The 20,955-nt window shown below is 41.0% G+C and overlaps 1 protein-coding gene across 1 annotated transcript in view; it reads right to left on the bottom strand.

Annotated features, from left to right (window-relative positions):
• CASR (calcium sensing receptor) overlaps nt 1-14,235 on the bottom strand; it is a gene marked incomplete at both ends in the record, with an annotated part of 36,532 nt that extends 22,297 nt beyond the window's left edge. The window contains 3 exons of the mRNA XM_084297197.1: nt 789-1,670; nt 5,109-5,415; nt 14,051-14,235. Of these exons, the coding sequence (XP_084153323.1) occupies nt 789-1,670; nt 5,109-5,415; nt 14,051-14,235 (1,374 nt within the window). The remainder of the gene's footprint in view (nt 1-788; nt 1,671-5,108; nt 5,416-14,050) is intronic.
• Nucleotides 14,236-20,955: the final 6,720 nt, after the last annotated feature.

Below are 20,955 nucleotides of genomic sequence, written 5' to 3'. Positions count from 1 at the left end.
TTAACCTTCAATCTAATCCTTCTATTTGAGAATGTACTGGATAGTCTAAACACACAATGAATAGTGCATTAGATAGCACAGTCAAATGCACGACAGAATATAGAGTATTAATAAAGGATCAGAAGACCAGAATGCCAGAATATTATCCATAAACCAGTGAGCAGAATTTATCAACTGAATTAGTGAATGTGTTGTTAGTATCATTTTATCAGTTCACAAATACCATTGCCATCTATTATTTATCTATTATTTGCCCAACGGCCACACATTATTTTTCTTCATTATTCAATCTGCTTTAGTTTGATCCTATATAAGCTGAAAACTGTGGAAAAAAAATATGGCCTGTATGGAAAATTGCTGTGGGATTGCAAAACCTGTAGAGCTTGCCAAAGACAATGAACTCTAAAAACTGTTTTCCTTGTTTATGTGTTCTCTCCAGACCCTCTTGTTTATGTAAGGGCTTAATATATGATCAAATTACCTTGTGTCAGCCAAGCTGTGGTAATTGTGTGTGTGTGCACTTTTGGCCTGTAGCGAATACAAGAAAATTTAACTTAGTTTAAACCCCTTCCACTGCAGGCAAACCTTACACAAATTACTTTCACTGCAAGGTGGACCTAAATTGCCTGCAGTGATATGCTAAATCCTAGGAGCCTGACTGTTTGTCCAAGACCCAGGATTGTGAAAGGCACCCCTCCCCAGGCAGCCTGGAGGCGCTCCAGGACAGCTTTTCTTTTTTTCTATGAGTATCTTGCACAGGTATGCCTTAACAGCAACAAAGAACTTACCTGCCATGCCTCAACCTTCTTAATATCTGCACAGGATCCGTTAGTGAAGAGCCCTTTCCCAGGGGTACAGGTATATATATCCTGCAAAGCGTGGGCAATAGAATATACTGCCAAATACACGTTATAGGATATCCGCAAGTGTGTGTAGTCCATGTATGGTGTCTCCACACTGGTGATGTTCTCATCCCCTGTGCATGGAGGTCGAAAAGCAGTTGTACTGTTTCCAATGCCCAAGCCCTCTTCATGGGCCTTGTGGAAGGAAGCTGAAGCTGGAGAATTTTTGGACCCATCGGGGAGATAGCAGTTAAATGTCTCCTCCCAAAATTCCTTGGCAAAGCCATTGTTGGTGGATTTCTTGGGATGCACCTTTTGCAGGAACTCACGAAAGCCTGGGATCTGTCCTGCCTTCAGTGCAAACCCAATGGTGCTGCCAATGACACGGAAGAACTCTGGCATGGCTATCAGGGAAGAGCTGGCCCAGGCCTCACTTGCCAGCCAGATCTTGCCAGTGATGTTTCGCCTGACGATCTCTTTGATGAGTGGTTCCAGGTCCGGGCCACTGGAGAAAACAACAATCACTCTTGCTGTGGAGTTCTGGATGACCTCCACCACCTGCTGGATCTCTTCTTCGTCCGAATACTGGGAGATGAGCTCACTAAAATCGATGCAGATGTCTCTCTCCTCCGCCTCCTCCCGAAACTTTTCAATCCCTGGCCGTCCATAGTCATCATCAGCTGCAATTGTCCCCACCCAGTTCCAGCGGAAGTACTCGATGATGTCTGCCATCGCGGTGGCCTGATGCTCGTCATTGGGGATTGTGCGGAGGAAGGACTTAAACTGGTTCTTATTGCTCAAAAGACGACTGGATGAGGCATAGCTGACCTGCAAGAGCACAGCAGACAAGTAAAAGAGACCATGAAGTGAACTGCCTGGGAATAAAATGCCAACATTTGCGTAGATTAACTGTCAACCTGTACAACCTCAGATGGGATGAACGGAAGACTGGCACCACATGGTCAGCCATGTTCTCTTGGCCTGTGGTTGCACACGATCTAAGAGACTATGTACCTCTGGATGTCCTACAGAGACACACAGGGAGAAGCAGCTGCTCAGACCTCAGTGGATGGAGCAAGTGTGTGCCCTCCTGTAAGGCCAAGGGTCAGAGGGAGCATGACTCTGACACCATCCTGGGAGAATGATGAGGAGGTGAGCCATGGGTGGCACTGATTCTCCTGTCACCTCTGTCCCCATCCTTAAACAGGCTCCATCAGGAACCATAGGCATATTTACATAGGCCATATTTACAACCCCTGCCAGCTGGAGTAAGGATGTGATATGCATCAGTGGCCTTGACCCTGAGGAGTGTTGAGGTAATGCTAGTCATTACCTTAGCATGATTTCCCGATTGCCGGACATAATCAGCAAAGAAGCCAGTAGACATTCCTCACTCTATGAGCCACCATGTTTTGCCATCAAAATGGGATTTTATTTCCTTTACTAAAACTATCAAGAAATGTTTTCTTTTTTGTATGCAGAACAAGTGCCATATGCTTTTAAGATATAATTTGGATGTTCTGTAAGTAGGGAAACAATAAAACCCAAAAGAGAATAGTTTAAAGATATGAAGAAGTTTTAAATCTCACTTATCTTTGCATTTTGAGATTGGTATCTGAACTCTTTAGGACTGCCTCTCACTTTGAAAAGTCTTCTATAAACAGTTCATTTTGTACAAAGTGGAAATTTACATAAAACCTTATCTCTTCCTTAAAATCTGTCATTTAGTGCTTCTGCAAGAAGAAAGAAAAGAAGGAGGTTTCCTAGTGCAGTTTCAAGGGCCACAGGAACATATTGTCCTTTCACAGAGCTGTGCTCTCCCCTGGACAGGCTCCTACCCAGAACTACCCTCATCTCCTGCAACCTCATGCCAGAAGGTACAAGCAAAGTACCCCAATCCCGCAGGTGCTGTAAGAGGTGAATTTCCTCTCCAGGGTTATTTGTGTTCCAGAGCAAGGCCTGGATTCTCCAAGGGAGGTGACCTTAGACGAGGTCACAGTGGCTTCCCTGTTTAGACCTTAGCAGTGCCCATTGGTTTGGGAACTTCAGCAAATGTCCTGGCATCTCTTTTAAATGTGAAAAAGTCTATCTTTAATGAGTCCCCTTATTCTTAACCACTAGCAATTTAATAGGGTACACTGAAGTAAGATACTAAGAAACAGAACAGAAGCCGTAACATTTTCAGTTTCTATGTCAACAGGATGAGTAATGAGCCTTAGATTAACTGTAAAATATACTTCCATCTTATACTGAAATGTAGGGTTTATTAAACATGGATTTGCTAATGGCTTGCAGTAAATGGCAGTGATAATGCATATTCTAATGCTCCCCAACAACTCCCAGTTTAAAACCCTGCTTTCTGTTGTCAGACTCCAGCCACCTGTCTGAAATTTCATTCCACATTGCGAACTGAACCTACTGACCTCTACCCATTTCTGTAACCACTAGATAAAGGCTACTTCCTTATAGCATAAACATCATTCCCTGTTCAAAGAAAAACTCCGAGAACTGCAAACATCTATTAGGTACAGTCAAACCCACCGACCCTTCTCAGTAGCCCTTGTTAACCTGGTAACATGTTGTGTAAATTAACAGTATGACTTAAAATGCCACCACAGTGTTTATTACACGCCACCTTCCAATGCTGCTCTGGGCAATATCTAGATGGCAGATGTTGGTTGTAGCTTAAACCATTCTTTCCTGCTCAGACACCCAATGTCCATTTCTTCAGATTCCTGCAAGGGAATCAGGCTAATAAGAACATTAAGTAGACAAGATATATTACGGTGCACCAGGCAGGCAAAAATTCTTCCTTCTTCATTTGTGGTATAGATCGGAATTAGAACCCTGGCTGAAATAATGATATATCCTTTCAGGGCAGAGTAAGAGAACAGTGTGATGCAATCTTGTCACAAGGCCTTCTGTAAGCTCTGGCACCAACACTCATTTTAGAATGGGAACAAGAAATGTTAGGCTATACAAGGCAACACCTAAATGCATAAAGCCAAGCACTTTTCAGAAGTTGTCTTCAGTGTGGAAACCTAAAATCAACAACAGTAACATTAGGCTATAATATGCCAGCCTCTAATTTTGCTTAGGGTCTTGGCAGAGCAACAGCTTTGTCAAACAAAAGCGTGGGACTGTGGTTACTGTCCCTGGTCCCAACAGAGTCAGCAAACTGCATGAAGGATGCTATGGCACAGCAGCTGGCACAACTACACTGCCATGCAGATGACCCAGGAACAAGTTGGGACATACGCACATACTCTCACAAACCATGTTTTGGAGTCCCTAGGTCAAAGAAAGGCAGGCCAGCCCAGAACAACCCTTCACAGCACCTGATCAGCAGAAACAACAACTTTACAGATCACCTACTTGAATAATCAGAGATACTGACAGAGGTAAGTGTGTCTGGCAATGAATGAGGTCTGCCTTACCAAGCTCCGTGCAAGGTGGGCATAACTAGAAAGTGACCACAGTGAAACAACATCACAACTAAGCTGTCATAGTTGGCACCTGACAATGACTTGTCTAAATTACCAGTGGTCACAGGCTAAACTGCTCATCCTCTACCCTTCTAAATCTCTACTTTCCTCCTAGGCTACAATATTGCTGTTGGCTGGATGTCATTACTGGCTGCCTGGCAATCTTTTTTTGGGGGAATTACAAATTTCTAGCAAGAAATAGTTCTCCCATAAGAAAACAATCACATATTTTGTATTGACCTTCTCCTTGAGGGTCTATGTGAAGTGGCAAAGATCTAACTAGCCATGGAGGTTGAACTTTGCTTGAGCCCTTCTGGTGGGTGGCAGAGAGTGGAACGGAGGACCTGGCACAGCCTCTGAATATGCCTGTACTGGTCCAAATATGTATCTGACACATCTGAGACCAAAGGCTCGTATCTGTTACTAATAAAAGTATTCATTTTGATGTGACACAGTATATTTGGAGGTAAATAAGGCTGTTTTCTGTTATATAAACCATTGTCCCACTCTGAAAGACAGTGCTTCCCATCATTGCCTTGCCCCTTAACCCTCCTAGGATGTATTCAGTTACTGTATACAGTTAGGGCCTCTCCATTTCCAAACCTTCTTATGTTTGAAACAGAGACAGAGCACATAAGCAGCAGTGTGGTTCTCCATCCTTGTTCTGTAATGTACCCCTCTCCAAACAGCAATATCCCCAGCTGCGCCATACACCTGGCAGCACTGCAGAGCAGAGAGGCAGGCCACACCTGTAATCTAAGCAAGACAAGTGAAAGCATACCTGAGGTATGTAAAAGAGTCCCAGCAGATTGGCCACGGCGGTGGAGACCCCAGAGCCGGTTGCCCCCACGACTGCAATGGTGGAAGGGATATGTTCTGAGCAGTTGCAGAATTCATCCAGGTTCAAGGAGTCTATCTTGTTCTGAGCCACAAAACTCAGAGTGGCCTCAAGGGCTTTAGAGACTGTATTGCAAGTGTCAAATATCCTGTATCCCAAGGTCATGTTGGGAAGGAGATTTGGGCTACTGTTTATTTCTTCTATGGCAAAGATCATAGCCTGGAGCCAGCGGAAGCCTCGGAAATTATACCTGGGAGAGTGAAACAAAAATAACACAGAGTGAGAAGGAGGGAAACAGAGGAGATGAGACCAGGGCTGAGACAAGGGAAAAATGAAAGATTCTCGACACAGAAGGCAAAAGCAGCTTACACTATTCATCTCAGTCTCGCGTCCGGCTGAATTCAGAAACTTTTGCTTTTGTCTGTTCAGTGGTTATAAGAAAGGTTTGTATATGCGAAAAGATTTTGTTCTGCTTTTCAACACATCATTTTGGGAGCTCAGTTAAGAGGTCGTGAGGATAAGATGACCTTTTCTAAGTTCCTTAAATTCTGGGAAAGTCAAAAGAGAACATGCCTGGAGGGTTGGTTCTCCTGAGGACACTGGGCCTGGATCTCATGATTCTTCAGAAAATGCTCTAACACAGAGCTTCTCCTGCCAGATTTCCTTCCAGCCTGCCTCCTCTGACACATTTCTGAATGCAGATGGCAGTGTCTGCTAAGCCTGACCACGATGCTGTCAGGAACTTGGGCTCAGGGATACCTAATGTGCCAGTGCCTGGTGGCTTTAGGCAGGCAATGTGAGATAAGCCACAGCACAGGCATGCTGCTGGATGCTCTGCTCAGGAAAATTTAGTCATCTGTAACACTGGGCCTCATATCACCACTTCACACTGTGAGAGAGGGCACAGCCAACCTGTTTATATCAGCAAACAGAGATATGTTATAAGCATAAATCCTAGTGTAACTTGTTAACTTGCTAATTAGGTACTTCATTGTTCTCATTGAAACAGTAATATTCTCTTTATTATGGTGTTTTCATACATCTGCTTTAGACACAAGCTCAGAAGTTGCCACCAGAGCTGGCCTGTAAAACTGAAACACTGTTTTTTGAAGCTTTCTCTGTTCTCTGAAGTGGAGAAGCTGTGTTTTCTGACATGGAATAGGAGCTGATGTTGGTTGAGTGACTAACCCAAAACAGAGAGAGGCTTCTTCATGGAAAGCAGCAGGAAGAAAGTAACTTTGTCATGTGCTATTCTCTTACAGTAAAAGCTGTAAAACTCTGAAAGCAACCAGTAGTGTGTCTATTAAGCTGCTACATTTTAGGATAACTCAGCTGGAATGGTTAACTCATCTATGAACTGACACTTGCCTTTCCTTGTAATGCACTATAGATCAGGTTAGCAGCTGGCTTACAGTTTAGTGTTGAGTTGCAGTTGGAAACAGGAAGGTTTCAAAGCTGTTATGCTTGAGATTAATTGGAAAAACTGATGGGATCCAGAACAGGATGAGCCTGGGGAAATGGCTGACCCTAGAATAGATTCTATATAAAAAGGTAGATTTTGGGTTTCAAGTAAGTGCTATTTTGAAATGCTTTTCCATACCAAGGTGAAGGTTTCTAAAAACGAGGTTCATAAAATCATGGCCTTTCAATTTCTGAGATATATGACATTTTTTAATTACTGGATTAAATGAATTGCTTCCAAAATTTATGTTTCCCATGACTGATTTCTTCCAAGCTGAATGAACATACCAAAATTACTGCTTTTCTAAGAGTTTTATCTGACTTATCTGGACTCAGAAATTCTAAAGATATCACATCTAAGGTTCATCTTTAGGTCCTAAAAAACTTAATTTATCCAACTTCATTTCACCAGAAATCTTTGGATAATTTCCAAAAGATGTTCTGCTCTGACGCTGTACCTCAAACAACAGACAGCATGGTTTCAGCACAAATCTCTTGAGCAACTTCAGGTCAGAAAGGTTGAGGCCAATAAAAATCCTTAGTTATAATGTATGACCAAAGGGACAGCTAGCTTTACTAAGATCACCCTTTAGAAAATGGACACCATTTAGAGCATGGGAATGTGGGTTACATTTAGAAGTTGGTCATTTAGATTTTTTTGTTCTCTAGTTCCAAACCATTAAGGAGTGAAAGGCAATGGGAGAGCTCTGAAATAAAAGGGCAAGTCTCAGAGTGAACGAGGCAGTCAAAGTACAAAAACCAAATGTGCTGGGCATACCAAGCTGCCTCACACTGTCTCTAATGAACTCTGGGAATCATAATGGCAGCAAGAAGGGGTTTTATGGTACTTCTTTTTAAAAATCTAAATCTGTGCACAGATATTTTTAACTAAAATGAAAATAGGATTTGAAACAAGGAACAATATTCAGGCTTCTGGTGTAAAACAGAAAAAAATAAAACATTTTTATATATTTAAAGGGAAAACTGTCGAGAAGTTGGGAAGTACAACTATAAGGATTTTCACATACTCTAGTATGTGTAAACATAAGTATAAGCGAGTTCACATTAAATTATAGAAGTGGATAAAAAAAGTTAGATTGAGTTTTCTGTCCCTTTGACAGCAATTCGTTTTAAATTATTAAAATGCTGCAATATTTCAGGTGGTATTGTCAAAAGCAGTAAGAATTGAACTGTCTTCTTCTTGATTTCAAAGAATGCTTGTTATTCCATATGGCATGTGCATCACTCAGATGCAGAGTGACTAGATTTTAGATTTCAAACGAGTGCCATTTTAAAATACTTTAAGATATGTTTCCATTACCAAGGTGAAGATTTCTAAAGATAAGCTTCATGAGATTGTGAACTTTCAATCTCTGAGTTACGTGACTGAGATATAACAGACCCATGATACACAACTGCTTTTCTTTTCCTTTCTGACATACATGTATGTTCCTGATGAATATTTATTTATAGCATTAGGCCTGCACTTCATTTGCTTGAGATTGGGTTGGCTTTCTTTTGGAGGGGAAAGGAAGGGAAGGAAGCCTTGTCTAGGAGCTATATTCCAAATGTGTTTGAAATACTTTTGATAATTTAGCTCATACTAACATGGACAACAGGCATGCAGTTCTTTCCAGTTGCACCTCTAGTAATAGCAGCATCAGCAGATTAGCAGAAGAGGATCAGATGGGATGGAGACAAACACATCTCACTCCATCTTTTCTAATACCTCTTAGATCTTCAGACAAGGTCTCATTTGTTAACTGAGAGTATTCTATCAGTACTATAGAGCTAACACTGATACAGTCAGATGAACGCAGTGACACTAAACTTGTCTTACTGAAGCAAGATTTCAGGATTCCTTCAATCTCCATGAATGGAAATTGTGTGGATAAATACTTTTCCATTGTACTGTAAGAATCCAACAAAAGGTTGCAAATAGGTTACTTCTGGCTTGGTGTGTATGTGAATTATGGGTAAAAATGGCCTTTGAACTTGGCAGCAGGTTACACAGATCCAGCTGACCTCTTGTTGACCTGCTGTGACTAATATTACTAGTCACTGTTATATTCTTTCAACCATGCAGAAATTTGACTGGTAATTTCCACAAAGAAAATACAACATGCAAAGCATTTACTAATAAAAGCAGACCTTTCATTAGACTTCTAGAATCTTTAAATAGATACTGGTATTGTTTTAGTGGGAAATAAGCAGACTCCAAAACTTATTTTCTGACATGTTATTTTTACAGGAGCATTGACTTAGTCTTGTACTTTAGCATTTCTGAGATGTGCAGCTATGAAAAATGGGCATCAAGCTCTAAATGGAAGTTTACTGTAAATAATTCAGTGCCCAAAGGTATAGAATTGAATTTTTATGTACACTCAGTTCTTTAAATGCTTCCGCTATCATGACCATTCTCCCACCTTTCCCTCAGACCCAGAGCAATCCACTGTTCTTTCAGTTCCCAGGCAGGAACACAAAAAAGGAAAAAGATATCAGGAAAAAAATCTTCCACAAATCTTAATCTTAATCTTCACATCCCCAGAGGAAAGATTATTTTTGCAGCAGTCCATGTTGCTAGACAAGATTGCAAACAAGATTTTTTGCTAGACTAGATTGCTAGATGATATTGCAAACAACATCCTACTAATTCCCATAGGTTTCTTTCTAGTTGGTATAAATGTGTCTGTCCAGGGATGCTCAGGATGCACATGCTCCTCCTGTCATGGGTTTATGATGGGACCCTGCTCAAGCTGTTCTCTAAGTTTCTCCATTTGTAAGATGAAGCCAAAGCTAATAAATGCACAGGGGAATGTCAGAAAGGATGAAGGATTGCAGAGCCTAATGACTGCAAGAAACCCTGAAGAGAAACCTGAAATAGTGATTGTTTGTCTGGTTCTTGATAGAACAGCTCACATTATCTGGATCCAGCAGGAAAAGGGAGATGTGCTAGTTTCCATGAAGGAAAGACAGCTTCATGTGAATTCATGACCTTCATTTATCAAAACCTGCAAGGCATGTAACTGAGACCTATACAATATGAAGGAAAAGGAGAAAGCAATGTGAAACATTGCTAAACAGCTAAAAACTTCCACTTACTCTCCCATATCTGACATAGTTTTTGTTCAAGAATGGTGGCAAAGGCTGCATATGCCTCTTCACTCATACCAGTACTCCTCTTGCTGTAGTGGTTGTACACACATACTAATTTCTCTGTCCTCTCTAGATTTCCAGTACATTAATTACATGTTATTGCTGCTACTACCACTGCTATTACTAAGATATGCGAAGGGGAGACCTTCAGTCATTTGTCAGATTCCTGCAGTCAGGAGGTATAACGAGTTGCTTACCACCCTTAAAAGTTAGAACTTTGGTGAAGGGAATTAATTGTGCAAGCCAAAGCTCAGGAGGCTGAGAAGGAGGATAGAAGAGAAAGAAGAAAAGGAAGTAACTTGCTATTGGAGGGGAAAGAGAAGATCTAAATAGCATAGTAAGCGTACAGTTCTGCATTTGGATTATCAAACACATCCACAAGAGAGAGTGCATCGGGGTAGCATTAAAACTGTTCTCTCAGACATGCTGACCCAGTGAGCTCAAGTGTCCTGGAGACCTGCAGTATGAAGCCATACACTATGACACCAGGACGATGTCTCACCATGCAGTGTTTCACAGCTCAAAGGCTGTCACAGTGTGGGACCTTGTCTAGATCTCTGATCAGAATAAAGGAAATATTCACAAAAAATCACAACCTTGTTACACCATATTGGCTATGCTGTATCTCAACACAGTGAAGGTATGTGCACATTGCAAACAGTCCATTACAGTGAGAAAAATCCACGGGTCTGACCAATCTGTGCCCAATGTATGACCAATATATAAAATATATTGTTATACTATCAATAACATTGCTAACAATAACACTAACAACACTACCACCACTAAAACTGCTGATCTACCTGGCATCAAGAAAGGACAGAGAAATCAGGTTATGAACAGGCCTCTGTTGGTGCTGATAGGGAACAGGGGTCAGGGATCGCTTGTGCTGCAATCAGACTCTGTCTCCAACCGTACACATCAGATATGCATCAGCAAATGTTATAAGGAAAGTTGCTGTGACAGCACCTGAGGTACACAAAGACAGAAGGTGTATTTATATCAAATGCGGGACACTTGATTGTTTAAACAATAAACCCTGTAACTAATTCTGAAGCACAGGAAACACATTGCTCTCACTCCTCTATGACATTTGGTGTGGCAAAATCATGAGAAAGTTTACAGTTTGGATTCTATAACCCCTTGCTCAAAATGCAAAGATGCATTTTCAGTATCAGCATGAATCAGCATGAAAGGAACTATGAACAGGTCATTACTGTTCCCTTTTCCTTTCACTGCTGGGTTATGGGAACAGTTTATCAAATAGTCATGTGCAAGGTACGCACAGTAGGTTTGTATGCTGAGATGGGGATATAAGCACAGTACTGCAACAGTATGAAGATTGTGAAAATCGAAAGAGTGGAGGGAAAACTGTGCTACCCATTTTGAGAGGCCCTGTTCAGGAGTATAGGTATGGCACTGAACAGAGTTACATGCGTGGAAAAAAGTCCAAACAGCACAGATCAGGTTAAATGGTTCTCAGATGAAAGGAAAGCCACATTTTCATAAATCATTTGATACTGAACTCCAGAAGACACAGAGGACAAACCACCTGTAGAGTTTCAGTGGGACCCTTATTTTTTTTCCTGGACTTGAGGCAAGGAGCCTGTCATGGTCTGATGACTTGTTGCTGTTATTGCCTAATGGTGGAGAGAATTATGAAAGAGAGAGGAGAGAGGATGCCCACAGACTACTCTACTGACCTGGGTCTAATTTTCCTAATGGATATGTGACATATTTTGCTATTCAATAAAGAGATTAAAGGCCATCTAAAAAAGGGATGGATATAAAATGAATTAGCCTCAGCTTTGAAAAGATACAGTACCACTGAAGAAAGCTCAGAGAAGTGTGAAAAGGGCAGCCAAAGTATCAAACAGATTCTGCACTGTTGGTTTTACCAGATGTTGCCGTGCTTATGCTACTTTAGTGGATTTGCCATCCTACAAAAGGCTCTACAAGACTGGGGAGATTTGACTTTGGGAAGAAACTGAAGCCTATAATTTTATTGTCCAGAAAGTATGAGTTTTGTTTTTCTGGACTAACCAACTGCCCAGAACTGAGGAAACTGAATTGTGATATGAAAGACTCTAGCTCATGACTTGGAGAATGTATTGAGTCTGCACGCACAACCCTGCCCCAGGTTACTACCTAATAATAGGGCCCAAAACCAAAAAGGACCACCTTTTGGTTGTGGTCCTGTCTTGTGAGATCTCTGTGCAATTCCAGACAGAGGAATCTTCTGCTTGAGATAGCAAATCATTTCAGGAAAAATATCTGCTTTCAATTTAATATGCACTAATAACAAAAACCTCACCACAGCACATAAACTGTCTCATGGATTAAATATCTTCATTAAAATCTGATGACCAGTCTCAAAAGGTCTGCCCAACCTAACCATTTTTGAATTAAACCTTTCCTGGAAATAGGCATTTATTGGTGAAGATGTACAATGAAAGAGCTTTGAGCTACGTCTAGACAAATTGCTCCTGTTGTAGTTGCTACTACCTCTTCAGCTAGATTTTTGTCTTCCATTAAGTATTCTTTTGCATTATGCTACCAACTCATAACTTGTCCAATTCCTTGAAGAAATATGGAAAATGGCATAAGTGCCTCTTCAGTCAACTCCTTCATTTTGTGCCTGCAGCTTCTTGGTGCAGAGGTAAGGGGAACATAGATTTTACCCATGGAAATTTCATGTGGAGTATGCCTCTTGGCAGATCAAATGCCACCTATAAGGAGCTCCCATTGTGTCCGTAAAACAGCTGGTCTACTTTTTCAGGATATGCTTGTTGTTGGCAGTGCTGCCTAGTTAACAAATCTTTTGGCAACCCACATTTGCAGTACTTCTGAGGGAACATTCTCCTGTGATGCATTCTAATAATATGTCCTTGTCAAGACTGTCACTGAGGCTGACCCAGTGCTAGCAGAAATGAATGCTATGTTCAGTTTGCAAATACTGCCATGTGCTGCCTGTCACATGGAGCAGGTAAAGAAGACAATGAGTTGAAATATTCCATCACTTCTCAGCATTCCAGTTTTAAATTGCTGCATCCAGGAAAGAAAGAATACTAATACAAGCTACATCTTGCTCCATGAAGTAGACATTCTACACATATTTAGTTTTTGATTTTTGTGTACACGGACTTAAGAAGGCAAAAGAACCCCTATTTAATTACTCTCCTTTCTGTGTGCTCCCTATGAGAACATCTGGGTATGCTCTCATAACCTGGATGGATACATTCTGCTGAATATTTCAGTAGGAGACTGCACCTGGAATCTGTGAGCATCGCAGGAATGTTGTCAGTTATTCTTCATTACCATTGCAACAGAACTGAACTAGGATGAGAAGTCCAAATAATTCTAGATATATAATTTATTACATATGATTCCAAAAGAGGTCCTATGACACTGAAGTGCTTTCCCATGCAAGGTCATGACAAAATTCCCTATCAACTGTTTTTTTGGCTGTATGTATGTATTTCAATTGCAATCAGTTTCTGTCAGTTCCCAATTGTTATGTGTATTATGTGCAGAGCTGTAAAGTGTCTCGTGTTTCATCATAAAAATGCCTACACTTCAATAAGAGAAGCTGTTTTTATGTGCATTTCTCCCTCCAGGGTTAACCGACAAAGATTTAGACAAAATCTATATGTACTGTTTACACAGAAGAAGACTGAGTGAGGAAAAGCTGAGTAAAGAGTTCAAGTCTGGGCTTAGTAAATGTCCTAAGGGGACAGCTATGTGTTCAGTGGGATTTTTTCAAAAGCAGTGGCCTATGCCGCTCTCACCTATTCACTTGTTTAGGAAACCAAACAGTTTGTAAAGATGAGAGGCAGACTGTAAATGAAACTCCAAATCTGATATCTGAGCTATTTTATCATGTATGACTGTAATCAAATGAACTCAAAGGTACTACATGTGATTTTCTGTCTGTCTGCTAGGAAAACTAGTTTTTGGATACTATTCAAACATCCACTGTGAATGGCCAGATAGATCAGTATATTCCTGGTTTGGCAATGTTGAGTAATGCAGGGATTGCCCTCTTTTACTATCCAAATATTACTTGTGATACTCTTTTAAAATACACACTTCAGTCTTCACATTTTTTTTTCCTATTATTTACACCATATCTTTCCATTACCTTGTACAGCAGGTCTCTACAAGCACTGGATTACAGACTGTATGTATACAGTTTATAGCATATCACTTGCAGTTAGCTGTAGTACTCCCCCACCAAAACTTTTTTGTTTTCTCTTCTTGTGGCTTACCTTATACACTCTACTGATTCAGGTCTTGACTTTAGATCCTGGTCTTTAGCAGCCACTCCAAAATGGATGGGGAACAATCCACCAAGAATAATGTCTCCCTTCTTCTGTGCCCGTTGGTTTGGCCCATAGGCAGCAGTGTTCCACATAAATAGCAAAAGAATCAAACAGCAGCTATATAAAGTCATTGTTCCTATTTTCACCAGGGGTTATAGGATGTGAAATTGGAAAATATGACGTACAAAAGCAGATGTTGCAACGTCCAAGCTTTTCTTTTCCTTAATACAGCACAAGGAGGATTTGGGACACATGACTGCAGGGAAGTAAGCAACAAGGTGGAAGCCACAGTGCTGGTATTTCTCCTTCTCTCTTCTCCATTGCAAAACAGCAATTCAGCAGTCCTTGTTTCTTCATGGCCAAAGCATTACAGAGGGCCCATCTCTGAGAACTGCAAAAGAAAGAAATGAGAAGTGATCCCAGCTACACACCAGGGCCCTGTGATTCCAGGGTGCTTCTACTTTGACAAAGAAACCTCTCAGTATGCCACCCTCCAAGGCTGTCCCCACTCAGCAACCTGCCCAGGACACATACCAACTTTGAAAGAGGTTCAGGCACCACAGGGATCCCAGCCATGTCTCCTCAAACAAGTGTCAGGGATTCTCTCAGATGCCCTAACTCTCTATCACACCTGTGAAGTGTATTACTAAACCTACCCACGATTCTACATGACTATGGCCACAGAAGACCCTGCAGAACTTGCAATCAGACCTCAATGTACAGAGCACATTGTAGGAGATGCTTGGATGGGAAAGCTGGAAATATGGAAAAACCAAATGTGTATTAGGAACCAAAACCTTCTCTTAAGCAAATAACTAGGATAAAGTTTTGGTGTATTTCCATCCTATCCTTTCCATTGATCACTCTTTACTTTCTGTTTTGAACTTATTCTTGCTAAAAATGAAACAAGGTCAGAAGAAAGACATCTAAAGCAAGAATAACTTCCAGGGAAGCATCTGAAGTCAAGATACTTCTCCATAATTAATTGGGAAGGCTTGAAAGGTTCAGTCAGCATGTCACTCCAGGTTTACCTGAAGTGGTTTGAAGCTTGTGTCCTACTAGGACAAGAAATACTGCAGCTTCTCTGTGCTCAATACATTTTCCCTTCAGCACATCTACAGGCCTGCCAAAAGAAGAGCTAACTTAATTATGGCATACAAAAATGGCAGTGGCTTTAAGGGAGGAGGGGACAAGAAAATTCATCATAAATGGCTCTTCTGCCTATTGGGTACAGGTGCAAAAACTAGCAGTAAAACTCTGAAGTTGGCCAGTTTTCAGTCTACCCTGCTAATCCTGAAGATGATTTAAATTTCTGAAGCAAATCATCAAGACTTTTCAAGTGCTGAGAATATTTTTATGAGGATGGTTTATAATGCAGTAGATATACCTAGAGGATTTGACCTCTACCCAGGTCAAAAGAGGAGCTATTGCAGGGAAACACTATTATCACAGGGGTTCTTCTACTACTCAGCCCTAATGATTGTGCATGCTTTATAACCACCAAGCACATGCAAATATTTCACACATTTTGGTTAAAATGAAGGTCCAGAAGCAGCAGTCAACAAAAGAAGAGAGACAAAGCTCACATCATTCTCATGCCTCTGCAGTCAGCACACTTGGAGGGCTGGGTATATGCTGCTCTTATCTGTTCTAAACTATGCTTTGGTCCTGGCTTAAACAAACACATTTTTATTGGCAAGGAGAATCAAACCTTTGGCTAGAGATCAAAATACAGCTAGGCAAAAGATTTTCTACCAGGAAATGTGGAGTCACATTGAAACATCTTGTAGGAACATACTGGGTTTTGTATGAAAAAAGACATATTTCATGTTCACAGAATCAAAGGGACTCAGTCCAGAGTCTGAAACTCCCATTTTTGGCAAACCTGACAGCTAGATCTCTATTGCTGAGTGGGCATTTCATCTCCATCCCCCAAATCTGAAACATGTGTATGAAATGTCCAGCTGCTGCTGACACTGTCAGCTAGAAAACACTTTGGGACATTATTCTGGCAAGCAACTGGAGTTATGTCACACTGCTCTATTCAGGGTGCAATATATCTTCCCACCTGGCTGAGGCTAAGTCTGCCAGCTCCTATGGGACATGTTACTGAAAGGCAAGCAATCACTGCAGTCAGCTGCAGACTCGTTTCATTCTGCTCTGGTTCACAAAGGCCTCCTGCTGTCTGATGCCCCATGGAAGTATTTACAATCATCTACAGAATGGATATCTGGTCTCATGGCAGGAGAAAAGGTATTTTGTCTGCCTGCTACAGAACAGAGCTATATGCAATGACCTTGGCACATTGCCAGCCTTCCTGTGCATACAGTCAAGCACCTAACAAATGTTCAGCAAGCTCTGTGCTTAAGGAGCACATCAAATACACTGCAGATGGGGAGGGATGTCAGGTATACTATGCACACTCTCTACTGCCCATCGCCACTCCCTGCCCAATTGAAAGAACAGCTTAGGAAAGTTCACACCTGCATGGAGAACTGTGGCCAGAACATCCTTATCACTACTCCGTTTGTCCTTTTTCCCAAGCACCCCTCAGATCAGGCAGCAGGGAGGCACAAATTCAAATGAACTGGAAAACTGGGACCTCTTCTGAACACTTCAGTAAGAAATTCTGTAATTCTGTTCCAAAAGAAACAGCAGCCAAAAGGTATGCAAAATGGTCTTCTGGGGAGCACAGCAAGATTTAAAATTGAGAAGTAACATAACAGTATTATTGAAGTCAACTTAAATATGCTTGCAGATAGTGTTGATTCAGATACACATGTCACAATGTAGAATATAGAATATATAAAAGCAGCCCCCCCAAAAAAAAAACACAGTGAAAAAGTTGTGTGTCCAGGAGAGATTTCATGGTTAGAAAATCTGGTACTGTTTAAATTAAAAAAGGACATGAAGGAAAGAGGAGAACAGAAAAGATGTGAAATTACAGGCAGTATATGGAACCTAAGTTAATAATCAAGAACTCCTGACGTTTGTGGACATAGGAAAGAGGGGCAAGCTGGAGCTTTGGCAAGAGGCTACTTTCTGTAGGGAGCATTCTGCCAGCATCTCTTAGAGAGCACGGACTAGAGGAGCCAGCATCACTGGCACAGCAGTCATGCTATTGTTGAACACTCTTGCTTAAATACCACCAGTTTTGAGGTGGAACAGAACATCACTCATCACCTCCAGTATGGACAAAACATGCTGTACCCAGACTAAGGGTAGGCTGCGGAATCACTCCTGTGTTGAGGGAGATGAGGAGTTACTCCAGCCAGCAAGGCAGCTTCACAGGAGAACAGGGAGGAGTCCTCAGAAAGGGAAGCAGGAGGAAGAGTTATCTGAATTTTTATTTCTTTTATACTTAAAAAAAAGGAAAAAAGCTGATACAGCATACTGAGGAGAGGTTCAGCACCAGCAAGGCTGAATTTAGAGTACAGTACTTAAAAATGAGGTGTCTGAAGTAGGGAGCAATAATTTCTTCAGGTGGTTGCAAAGAGATGGGATGGTCTTACTGTTTAGCCAAGGGCATCCTTCCCTCTTTACTCCCTTCCGACTGGCAGAGAGCTGGAGGTATGCATGCTTCTTCAGGGGGCACTGTGTGTGGGTCTCAGCCAAGGTGGGAAGGGATCTATGACTTCCACATCTTCTGTGGGAAGAGGGTGAGCTTAAGACCACATCTTTCTGATTTAATAATCTGCTTTTCCCAGTTTTCTGTTTTCTCTTTAATACGGCTTTCTTTTACCTTTAGGGTTCTTTGCTTATGAAAGAGGAAAGAGTTTTCATCATGAACAGACAGACAATGTAATTTAGTTCGCTGGGATGCTATGAAGGGGTTTGAGCTGATGCTACTAAATATTTAGGAACCTCTTTTTGTCACCCAACTGTACATGCCTGAAGTATTAAATGCAGGAAAAGTGAATTCACATTCTTTATCTTTCCGTGCAGCAGACAAAGTTGAAAGGTAACAGATTTGGACTGATAAAAAAAGGTTAATTTTTAAACAGTATTTACAGAACTCAGTACTCCAAGATGTCATTCAAGAGCATGACAAGGCATTAGACAATGAGAACAAAGTTACTCATTCATGGTATAAGGTGATAATTAGCATCTCACTGAATAATTTGGAACTATCTGTTCACAGGATTGGGACTCAGAACTGAAATAATATCACAGGTCCTCTCTGTAATAGGCTGTGGATGTATAAGTCACATCCCTGTGGCAGCAAACTGAGGCACAGATGTACAAAGATGTACTGACAAAAAAGATGCAGATGTCCTGTAAGATATCCAGAAAACAAACAAACAAACAAACAAACAAAAAACAAAACAAACAAACAGACAAACAAAAAAACAAACCAAAACAACAACAAAAAAAAACAACAGACAAAAACTAAGTGTATGTCCAGCTCCTTGTAAATCTCAGTCTATGGCTGTCTGTAAATAAATACCTCCTACAGCTCAGACATTAGGTATCTTCAACTCATTTAATATGACAAAAGTCTCCCAGCTGCTTTCAAGTGCTGTCTGTGCCTGAGGTTGAAAAAAAAATTAAGATACTGATTTTGCGATGAGCAGCTATTTGCTCAGTGCCAGTAACAAGAGCTAATATCCTTTAGCATCATCTTTCATTGCAGCAAATTTTCCTTCAGGTCTCTTTTCTATAATTGTATTAAGATTATGGGCCTCTTCCTTATTAAAGGAGAGTGTTATGCAGCCAAACATTGAATTACCTGCTAATGCATGCCTGAAGACATAAGAATTTAGCAAAATACAGGTGGAAATTGTACCACTAATAGAACAAATTACTGTGCTCCTGCAGTTTTCTGCTAACAAATTAAAAAGATTAAATTAACAAACAACTAAATTTAGAAAGAAGCTTTGTTACTATTTTCTTTTCTTTGCAAATAGTTTTACATTTAAAACATTTAGTATTAGCATGTAAACATTGATTATATGCTCTCCAGTGCAGAAGACTGTAAAATATTTTTTAACTCCTTTTTTTCTTCTGTTTTGTCAGACCTTTTGATTTTAAACTCTTTTGGAAGTGGAAGTAAAATAGCAGCTATCTCACTTAAACTTCAGTTGAGGAACTTGAAGGGGCTCCAGGCACAGGAGGAGACAATGGGACACTACTGTCATGGCAGAAACACTACCTGAGGGAGAAGAGGAGGTATCCTTGGGCAGGCACATGTATTTGAGAGATTTGCAGCAGTTGGCACTGTTTTGCTAGTTGAATCTGGCTGTCAGGAATCATGCAGAAAATTCAGAAATGTTCAGTTTGTTCTTTGTGTGAAAAGAATATGAATGGCACTTACATAGTACGTATTACTTCTTAGTCGGACAGGAATGAACCACAACTTTAAATAGCAGCTTCTCAAAAATAACAGAGTAGGAAAGGATCTCAAGGGGTTATGTAGCCTGTCCCTTAGCCAAGGATGGGCACAGCAATGTTTGTACTAGTCCCAGCATATGTTGTCTAAAGCCTTACAAGGAAGGAGATGTGTCGGACTGCCAGAGCAACCTATTCCAATGCTTCCTCTACATCTAACTTGAATGTTTTTTGTTGCAGCTTAAGCCTATCTTCTTTTGCTATTATATATTAGCACTTTCTTCATTATAATCACCTATTTGAAATTGAATTCCCTTCCTCTTATTATATCCCCTTATTTTAGACCAAACAAACTATATCATTTTTTTTTCCTTTTTCAAAAACAATATTTTCCTGAACTCAGATTATTCTTGTTTCGTTCCTCTGAACTCTCTCTGGTGTGTCTCCATTAGTGTAGACTAGTGCCCAGAAATGAACATAGTGTTCTTGCTGGGCCCTTACCAGAGCTGAGCAGAGTGGTAGGATTACTTGCAGGCTACAGCCCTATAATGTTTATACATCTCAGCATGGCACTTGTCTTTTTTGGAACAGCATGACATTGTTAACTTACGGTAGATCATCAGCTGAACACAAATCAAAGTTGAGCCTGTTTATATCCACAATGCCTTGAAATTTCAGAAGAAATTCTCATCTTTCAGAAGGTTTTATCTCCCATTCAGAATAAAGGTAGAACTTGCTGAACTGCATGTGGTCAGCCTGGGTGCTGCAAGGTTGCCAACATGCTCAAGCTCCGCTGTCTCCTGGGCTTGCAAGACCTTTTTACAGCAGGGAGCTGGGGAAGACTCCTGGTCCTGGCTGTGTACCATGGCAATAAGCCTGTCCTCATCCACAGACCCCAAAAGACCTTGGACTGCCACATAGTCTTGCTTAGCCAGTCTGCCCTGCCTTTGTGAGGCCTGGATGCCCCACAGTAAGCAGGGCCTGTAGGTGAGATTGTCCCAGAGCTGTGGTGTTGGTTGGTTTGGAGAAGCTGAGCTCATCACTTACCCACTAGAGTCCTGTTGAGCAACATGCCTGCCCTCAATGGACGTGGAAGAGATTCAGGTAGAACAGAGATTAGAGGATAAATGTGGTCGAGTTTGTGTCCAATCTCATTGCTCAAGACAGCTGAAGAAGGGCATTCCATAGAGAAATGGATGATGGACACAGAACACAAAACTTCATAGTTCTGAGACCAGACAAGACTTCTAGCTCTGAGGTACCATGATACTATGAGAAGTAAATTGTTCATATATGTCATCATGGCAGGCACTAGCACAGCATTTTTTCACCTGTTTGGTCAAAATGAACACATCAAAGATATAACCAAATCCAGACTGCTACTATGGTCTAACAGAAGATCTGTATTTGAAATCACTTGGTGGAATTAAACTGTTCTGTCTTTAAAGTAGAAAAATGTTAGGTGAAAATAAAACATTTTTTGCCAATGTCAAAAGCAACAATTATTACCTTCCCTTGTAGTA

The sequence above is a fragment of the Netta rufina genome (assembly GCF_964035555.1).
Source record: "Netta rufina genome assembly, chromosome: 1".
Lineage (NCBI taxonomy): Eukaryota > Metazoa > Chordata > Aves > Anseriformes > Anatidae > Netta > Netta rufina.
This window is presented reverse-complemented; position numbering and strand designations above follow the sequence as displayed.